This window comes from Cucumis melo, chromosome 6 (assembly GCF_025177605.1).
Source record: "Cucumis melo cultivar AY chromosome 6, USDA_Cmelo_AY_1.0, whole genome shotgun sequence".
Classification (NCBI taxonomy): domain Eukaryota; kingdom Viridiplantae; phylum Streptophyta; class Magnoliopsida; order Cucurbitales; family Cucurbitaceae; genus Cucumis; species Cucumis melo.
Window position 1 is genome coordinate 20,228,958 of NC_066862.1, and position 9,227 is coordinate 20,238,184.

The following is a 9,227-nucleotide window of genomic DNA, read 5'->3' on the forward strand; positions in this document are numbered from 1 at the left end:
GATTTACCAAGCTATTCTGCAACCAAGTACACATGAAATGATAAGACAAACCATTGAAGAGACAAAACACAAATGAAGAGATTTTCCATAATCGTAATATACATAATGAAGGGCAGAAACAACTTGAAGGGCAAGAAAGTAAACTAAACTAAACCGGCACAAACAAAACCTATCCAACAAGTAAACCAAAATAGATATTGGAAGCTATACTACAGCCAACTACACATGAAAAGATAAGACAAACAATTGAACAGACAAAACAAAAATGAAACAAATCTAATTCAGAAGTAACTCCCTACCATGCTCGGGTAACAAGAAGCAACATAGTAAACCAAACTAAACCAAACAAAGTAACCTAAACAAATCAAGCTACATACATATATGGAAAACAAAAAATGTAACAAAATCAGTGTATGTCAATCATGAAACTCATCATTGACTTTGAAATTGGATTTAAAATAGTCCAATACCTCCCTACCAAGCTCGGCAACCATTGACAGACGACGGCAGTGTCAAAGCATTTGCCTTATCAGTGAAGGAACGACACCAAGCCAAGCGAAACATCCATCCGCAATAATGGAAACTTGAGTGACAAGGATTTTCTGTTAGGGTTGCCTTCAACAAAATTTATTTGGAGGCAAAACCCTATACTCCAAAAGGTTGTCGTGTTTGGAGCCAACGTCGTGGAAGGGTCGGCTTCAACAAACACGACATACCCTTTCGGGAGTGAGAGAGACGGATGAGAGAGATGTAGATAGAGATTCAGCTACACGAAATCCTCCCCAATCGGCGAAACGCAACGGAAAATAAATTTGCATGAAAACGGATCGAGGAAAAACAGAGAACGAAATAAGGAGAAAAAAACATTTTAATGAGGGAAAACAGAGGGTCGTCAGACGAAGGAGGGAGATGTTCAGATTGAGGGAGAACACAGAACGAACGAGGGAGAAGACGAATTGAGGGAGAAGACAGAACGAAAACAGGTCAGACCAGACCATGGAAAGGACACCATGTAAAATACCAAAAATGCCCCGTCAACAATGCGCGTAATATATTTGGTAACGCAATTTGGTACATGATCGTTTAATTACTTGGGTACACGATCGTTTAGATTTGTCTACACGATCATTTAGATTTTTCTACACGATCGTTTAGATTTGGGGACTACCTCAAATCTAAACCATTTTTTTTTTCAAAATTTGGTATACGATTGTTTAGATTTGGGGTTCCAAATCTAAAATTTGTTTTTTCAAAATTTGGTATACGATCGTTTAGATTTGATTACATGATCGTTCACATTTGGCTACACGATCGTTTAGATTTGGGATTCCAATTCTAAAATTTGTTTTTTCAAAATTTGTTATACGATTGTTTACATTTTGCTACACAATCGTTTAGATTTGGCTACACGATCGTTTAGATTTACCTATACAATCGTTTAGATTTTGAAAAAAAATCGTTTAGATTTGGAACCCCAAATCTAAACGATCGTTTAGCCAAATCTAAACGATCATGTAGTCACATTTAAACGATCTTCTAGTCAAATCTAAACGATCTTCTAGCCAAATTTAAACGATCGTATACTAAATTTTGAAAAAAAAATCGCTTAGATTTCGAACCTTAAATCTAAACGATCGTGTAGCCAAATCTAAACGATCGTATACCAAATTTTGAAAAAAAATCGTTTCCTAAATCTAAATAATCGGGTAGCCAAATCTATACGATGATATAGCCAAATCTAAACGATCGTATACCAAATTTTGAAAAAAAAATCGTTTAGATTTGGAACCCCAAATCTAAATGATCGTGTAGCCAAATCAAAACGATCTTCTAACCAAATCTAAACAGTCATATACCAAATTTTGAAAAAAAAAATTTGGGGGTAGCAAGATCGTGTACCTAATTATTTAATAATTATTTTAATTTATATTTAATTTTTTAATTACGCATCATTATTAAAACTGGTTCATCTAATTATTTATAATTATTTAGAAATATTCATATAAATTTTAATATTGAAGAGCAATAACAAAATTTAAATTTGTTTGACAAAACTATTAAAATGAATACAAAGGGAGATTAGACAACAAAAGAGGGAGAATTGATGGAATTTCATGAGGGAAGACGAAACACGGATTGATGACGACGATTGAGGGGACCCTATTAGAAAAAGACCCTTTCTTGACGGTTGGTTTTTGCTTTTCTTGACAGTTTTTGGTAAAAACGTCAAGAAATGGGTGATTTAATAGGAAAACCGTCAAGAATTTTGATGAAAAGGCGGAGGGGAGCAATTTTAAGAATTCTTCACGGTTTTAAACCGTCAAGCAATATGAACGTTTTTCTTTACTGTTATAAACTGTCAAGGATTATCTTCTAAGTTCTTGATGTTTTTAAAACGTCAAGATTTTTTATAAAATCGACATTCTTAATATTTTTCAAACGTCAAATAATATGTAATTATACTTGACGTTTTAAAAATGTCAAGAAATATTGATTAAATTTTTGACGTTTTATAAACGTCAAGAAATATCGATTAAATTCTTGACGTTTATAAAGAAATATCGATTAAATTCTTGACGTTTTAAAACGTCAAGAATTTTAATGAAAAGGCAGAGATTGAGTAATTTTAAAATTTCTTGACATTTTTAAAACGTCAAGTAAGAGAATTTTCCTTGACGTTTGAGAAACGTCAAGAATTACTAAATAATTGAAAAAAATAAAAAAATAATTTCTTTTTTTAAAAAAACCTAATTTCTTTTAACTTTTTAAATAAAAAACTAACTTCATTTTTTCAAAAAAAACTTAAACCCCCAATTTTCCCTCGCGCGCCCCTCACTCCCATCTCTCTCGCAAAGACCCACACCCCCACACTGTCCCGAAATGGCAAAAACCCCTCCAACGAAGAACCCCTCCGCCGAAGAACGCTGTCGACCCATGACTCCTCTGCCAAATAACGTCGAAGAACTTAAAGAACCATGACCCCTCCGTCGAAGAACTCGAATAACGCCGAAACTGGAACAGGTAGGGTTTTATTTACTTTTTGTTTCTTTTTTTTAATTTGTTAGAATCCTCGTCATTTTTTTTGGAATTTTTTTTTTCAGATTCATAAATGCACTATTAAACTATTCCAAACATTATCATCCTTCAATATTGCATTCTCTATCTTCAACTTTGTTTGGGATCACAATTCCAGCTCCGGTCATGATGCATGACTTTGCAATTAGAGAAAACTATACAATTTTTATGGATCTTCCTTTATATTTTAAACCCAAAGTATGACACTTGTGAACATTTTTTGTTATTAATTTTATATTTTCAATCGAGATAACTCGTGCTACTGAATAACAAAGTAATCCATTGTATGTAAAGGAGATAATTAGCAAATCATTGATTCCAGCAGAGCCTCATCTCTCAAACCCAAGTTTTGGAAGTTGGTGTCTTTCCCCTTCTTTTTTCCATTTGTAAATTGATATGCATGTAGTTACCCTAGGATTTAAATGGCTGGCTTGCACCATCTGATGCTGCGAACATACTGATTGCCGATTAATTAATTTTATAATTCCATTTCCTACCAATGATATAAGAAAGCAACAATAATGTACACAACATAGAAAAGTAAATTTCCCATTAATAATCTCGTACAAGTATATTCTCAAAAAAGGTATTGCCACTCAAGTTCAGAAATATTTAGAAAGAACTACATAAAGAAAAAGAAATTAAAATTATCTTGGGAAATCTCACTAAATAATTAAAGGGGATTAAACAAAAGTGACACCCCTAATCCAATGTACATGGGAAATTTGAAGGATTCTCCATTCATATTTACTCTTACGAAATATATTCCACTTTTAGTACCAATTTATATTTTATCTTCAGTTAGAAGACTGTACCCACATATGCTGTTTTATTGAATTCTAGTGCAATTATTAGCATCACGATTGTTAAATCCTGAAGCTCTTAATCTTATGGTTGGTCATACAATAATTAACAACTTGTTAACTTTCAGGAAATGGTGAAAGAAAATAAGTTAATTTTCACATTTGATGCTACAAAAAAAGCTAGGTTTGGTGTGCTACCAAGATATGCAAAAGATGACTTGCTTATCCAATGGTTTGAGCTTCCAAATTGTTTTATATTTCATAATGGTGAGTACATGTGCTACCCATGTCTTTTAAAGCAAGTAATATCTCTTACCTACTAGTCCATTTTGTTATGAATTGTTAAATTACAATCTTAAATGTCAGTTTCATTAAGGTATACACGTGTGGTCATGGACAAAACTCATTTGATTGGGAAATTATAGATTTTATCAGGACCTATACCTATAACCTTGTTTTTCTTCCCTGAATGACTGAACCTTCCAGTTCTTATTGTATTCTGTTTGTTTGGCTAATGGAAAAAACTGTATCATTGTTCTTACTCCTTTCATTTTCATCATTTTTGTTGTGTACTTCTGCTTAGCTAATGCTTGGGAGGAAGGAGATGAACTAGTTTTGATTACTTGCCGTCTTGAGAATCCCGACTTGGACATGGTCAGTGGGTCTGTTAAAGAGAAGCTCGAGAACTTCTCAAATGAGCTGTAGGACTCTAATCCATTTCTACATATGAAGAAAAGTTCTTGATGTGGCTGTGACATTTCTAATTATTTTTTCATCTGTCAAGTATGAGATAAGATTCAATCTTAAATCTAGTTTAGCTTAACAGAGGAAACTCTCAGAATATGCTGTAGATTTTCCTAGAGTGAACGAAAGCTACACTAGCAGGTATTTTGTTTCCATTATTTTTCTAGTATTTTTAAAAGAATATTGGCTTGAGTCATGGATATAATATGATGAGATCATCAAATTTTTGTGTAATAAATATTTGAAATAAAGAATGTTTCTTTCCTTCACAAATTCTCCAATTGAAGATCATGATCCTCATTTAGAAAACATCTTCAGAAACACTAATAGCCAGAGGGGACTTAGGTATATTCTTTTGAATATCCGAGTAACTAATAGTTTAAAATGTTCTTATGAAATGGGATACCATACATTTAAAATTTATGTGAAGGTAGAGCTTTTACTTAAAGAAGATAATGGGTTTTCAATGTGTAACGACAACATTTGCATATCATCTATTGCTATCATAAAGAATTAGATTTTTGGGATGTCTGTTTAATATTATTTCCTTCTTTGGTTTGATATCTGGTGTAATGCTCCTATTTGCTCGCGTGGGGGGGGGGTTGTTGGTCATATCGCTAAGGACGACATCAAAAGCAACTACAAGATATGTAACCGACACGTAAGTTTAATCTTCTATATCATGTAGTGCTGTTAATTCTAATGCATGTACAATATTCCAAGATATGTGCAATCTTATCTTGGCAAAACAGAGCAATAGTGATATTTCACTCGCAAAAGAACATTAATAAAAGTAGGAAACAAATATTTAAATTTGTTTGTATTTTGTAGATTACTAGCAATCAAGATTAGTCCGTTATTCTAATTTGTTGTTTTTATAGTGTCCACTACAAGTCGGGAGCACTGCGTGTGGATACTATGTCATGAAGTATATGAGAGAAATTGTAAATGGGGGAAGCATTGTCATCTTGGATTCGGTATGTTATATATCAAACTATTTCTTTTATGGGTATAATATTTTTCATGAATAATAATTCATTTATTTTGCGTATGATCTATGACTTATTTGTCATCACTGAAACAGAAAACTTTATTTTTTGTGGCTGATTTTTTGAAATGTTCATATGGAGGGGGAGAGGTGGTTGATTGATATACTTTTGAGACTTTGTTGAGGTTTAGGGTTTAGATGAATTGTTGATAGGTGAACTGTTCATATGTAGGGGGTTGCCATTATGAAACTTTATGTATTGGGGATGATATACTTTTGGACTAGGTTAGTTAATTAGATGATGTTTAGTTCAATTCTTGGAAATCTACTGAAATTGTTTATATATATATTGGTTTTGTAAATGATATATGAATATGATGCAAAGTTTTGGAAATGATATGAATGGATGATGTTAAGTTGCCATTTGATGTATATTTGTTGTTTATATGTAGTTGAATTCTTAGACCAATGGGAGCATAATACATGAACAATAATATAAATAAATTACAATTAAAAAAATGGAAAATTGCTTGACGGTTCTGAAATGTCATGAACAATAAATTTCTTGATGGTTCACAAATGTCATAAACAACGAAATTCTTGACGGTTCCAAAATGTCATTAAAAAGCATACTCTTGACGGTTCCCAAATGTCATGAAAAAGAATACTCTTGACGGTTAATAAATGTCATGAAAAATGCACTCTTGACGGTTTTAAAATGTCATGGATATTCGTATTGTTGACAGTTTTTGTGATTCATACTCACATTCTTGACGGTTCTAAACTATCATTAAAACTTATACTATTGACGGTTCTAAACTGTCATGAAAAATTGAATACTTGATGGTTATAGATTGTCAACGTTCACAATTCTTGACGTTTTTACAACTGTCAAAAAAATTGCCTTTCTTGACACTTGATTCAACGACGGTTTTAAAACCGTAAAAAATAATCATTCTTGACAGTTTAAAACCATCAAGAGAGTCAGTTTTTGTAGTAGTGGGAAGATGAAACACGCATTGAAGACGAAACGTACGCTGGGTTGGGGGAGAAGGAAATCGTGTTTAGGAAATCCTAAAACTAGGGTTTTCATAAACCGTGGGCCAAACGGGGGTTAGGGTTGGGTTAACCCAAACCTACAGTACTAACCCTTCCCTCAAACAGCCCCAAAGATTTCTCACAGATCCTTCTAAGAAACGTAACTTTATTGAACAACTCCTTATGAAAACTAGGCTTACAAAGAAACAGACTTTAACCCCAACCCTTGAGCAACTAAAATCAAATTGGTCTGGCAGCAGTAAGTCCAGCATCTTGAGTAGCACAACTTGTACTTGAAAAGTGGAAAATATTAAAGAGTGTAAGCTAAACGAGCCCTAGATTTTCGCCAACACTATAATTTTTTTTAAAGACAGTAGCTTAATTCATAAATCCTTTTTAAAAAATAACTTCTAAAACATTTTAAATAGTAAACATCAACAATAACAAGAACACTTTAACTTTAGCAAATATTATAATAGTAAACCAAATCTTTTCCTTTCATAAACATAAACAATAACATCAACACTTTAAACTTGATAAGCCTTTAGAAACAGTAAACCATGAACAATAACTTGAATACTTTAAGTTTATAAACATTTAAGAAAAAGTAACTTAAATCCTTGTTTTTCCTACTCGAACCCAAGTACCACTCCTAAGAGGTGGTAAAGGTTACTCAATACCAGCTTAATATCAAACCCTTTTAAGCATCTCCTTGCATGAAGCAAGCCTTTACCCTTAAAGATCTTTTTGCATTATATTTAAGCAATCTTTAAACATCGATGTCACGGAGTATACTCCAATCAATAACGAAATAACCTTTTCTCAGCTCTACGATGTAGTAGAGCACGCCGGTACTCCCATCGTCTTTGTCGTAATGGGGCACGCTCGACACTCACGATCGCATCACTGTCATGCAGTATACTAAACATCGACAACAGAATATTCTTTTCTTAACCCTATGATGTAGTATGGCACACCCAGTACTCCCATCATCCTTGTCGTAGTGGGACATGCCTAACACTCATGATTTCATCATTGTCATGGAGTATACTCAACATCGACAACAGAATAAGCCTTAAACATGTCTTTTAAGAAATATTTTTTTGCATAAAGCAAACTTTTAAACATGCCTTTTTAAGAATCCTTTTGCATAAAGAAAATCTTAAAACATAGCCGTCAATCCTTTAAATATAAACATCAAACCTTTAAACATAAACATGAAACCTTTAAATATAAGCATGTCTCGATAAACTCCTTTTCTCTTTAGCTTTAAATTTTTAACAGTAAACATAGTTGAATAAATACAATGATGAACTCTCATACTTTAGAAATTATTCATAAATCAGATAACTCAACATTCAGCTTAAACTTTCCTTTAAACTAAGCTCAAACATCGCTTTAAACATTTATTTCAAACATAAGCTTAAGAACATTAACTTGAAGAACATGCTTCGAAAACATTTAATAAATTAATTTTATCACTCACAACTTTTGGCTAGATTCTTGGCTTATAGATCCATTTCTTCTTGCCTTGATAATAATAACGAAACTCAAGTTAAAAACTTGGTTTTAACCATGATAAAATCTCTTTAACTTATTCCTTTATCCTTCTTCCTTCTCAAGGAAACCCCTTTTCAACTCAACTCGAACTCTTTTGAAGTCTCGACAACCTTGGCTTGCTTAGAACTACTTCTACCAAGCTTGCCCTAGCTCCAACAAACTCCTAATCAAATTTAACTTCTAGGTTAACAAACCAGAACTTGTAAACTTGCTCTAAATCGTCTTAAACAAGGAAAGGAGCTTTGACTTGGATTTAAACCTTAGGCTCTTAACCCTTCTCTTTTAGCTCTTAACTCGCTAAAGACAACAACTTCTTGAAGGCCTCTTGCTAAAACACCTAACTGATGGTTGGCCAAACTACTCTTTGCTATGGCTTCTAAACTTCCAAGAACATTAAACTCTCACCACACTCTCTACTCTTCTCTCTCTTGAGCTGAACTGGTGAGAGATGAGAGAAAAGAGGGTATGATGCCTTTAAAAATACCCCTTGCGTCCGAAAAATGTTAAACTTACACGTCAGAAATTTCTGGACAAACATATGTCACACGTCCAATAAGTGATGTTGATAGAGATCGATCTGAGATCCATCAAGATTTTCTCCTTTCTTGACTGTACAAGCACCAAGATCTTGCCTGAGAACCCTAAATGTCATTCTTTGCTTCTAGTCCCAGGTGAATAATGCCCCAAGATGGCCCGAGTTTCCTTCACCCTTCGCTTCTAACTTTCAATCTCGATTGAACATGACCCCAAGATTGCCCAAAATATTAAACTCTTAAGCTTCTGTCCTTCATCTCCGAACAACCACCAAGATCTTTCTCTCTATCTTTTCGTAGACTCTTATCTTAATCGAATAAGAATGAGTCTTGAAGCCTCTACCCCAAGATTCCTTTTCCAATACACTTACTTTCACTAACAACCAACTTTTCCTCAACTTTTCCATCCTTCCTTAGTTTTCCTTCTTCCCACTTGCCAAAACATACTTAAATGATACTTTTGAATCTCTTTTAAACTTAAACTCC

General features: G+C 33.4%; 1 protein-coding gene across 2 annotated transcripts; it reads left to right on the forward strand.

Annotated features, from left to right (window-relative positions):
• Positions 1–1,628: 1,628 nt before the first annotated feature.
• Positions 1,629–4,884, forward strand: LOC103491846 (carotenoid 9,10(9',10')-cleavage dioxygenase-like). 2 transcript variants are annotated; one of them, XR_007821768.1, is made up of 3 exons: positions 1,629–3,021; positions 4,007–4,145; positions 4,462–4,884. XR_007821768.1 is itself a non-coding variant. In XM_051086278.1 (3 exons), the coding sequence occupies exons 1-3, from the start codon at positions 3,202–3,204 to the stop codon at positions 4,581–4,583; spliced, it is 333 nt and encodes a 110-aa protein (XP_050942235.1). In that variant the 5' UTR covers positions 3,066–3,201; the 3' UTR covers positions 4,584–4,884. The 2 variants fall into 2 exon arrangements, 1 of the variants encoding a protein (XP_050942235.1); XM_051086278.1 differs by lacking the exon at positions 1,629–3,021 and adding an exon at positions 3,066–3,273.
• Positions 4,885–9,227: the final 4,343 nt, after the last annotated feature.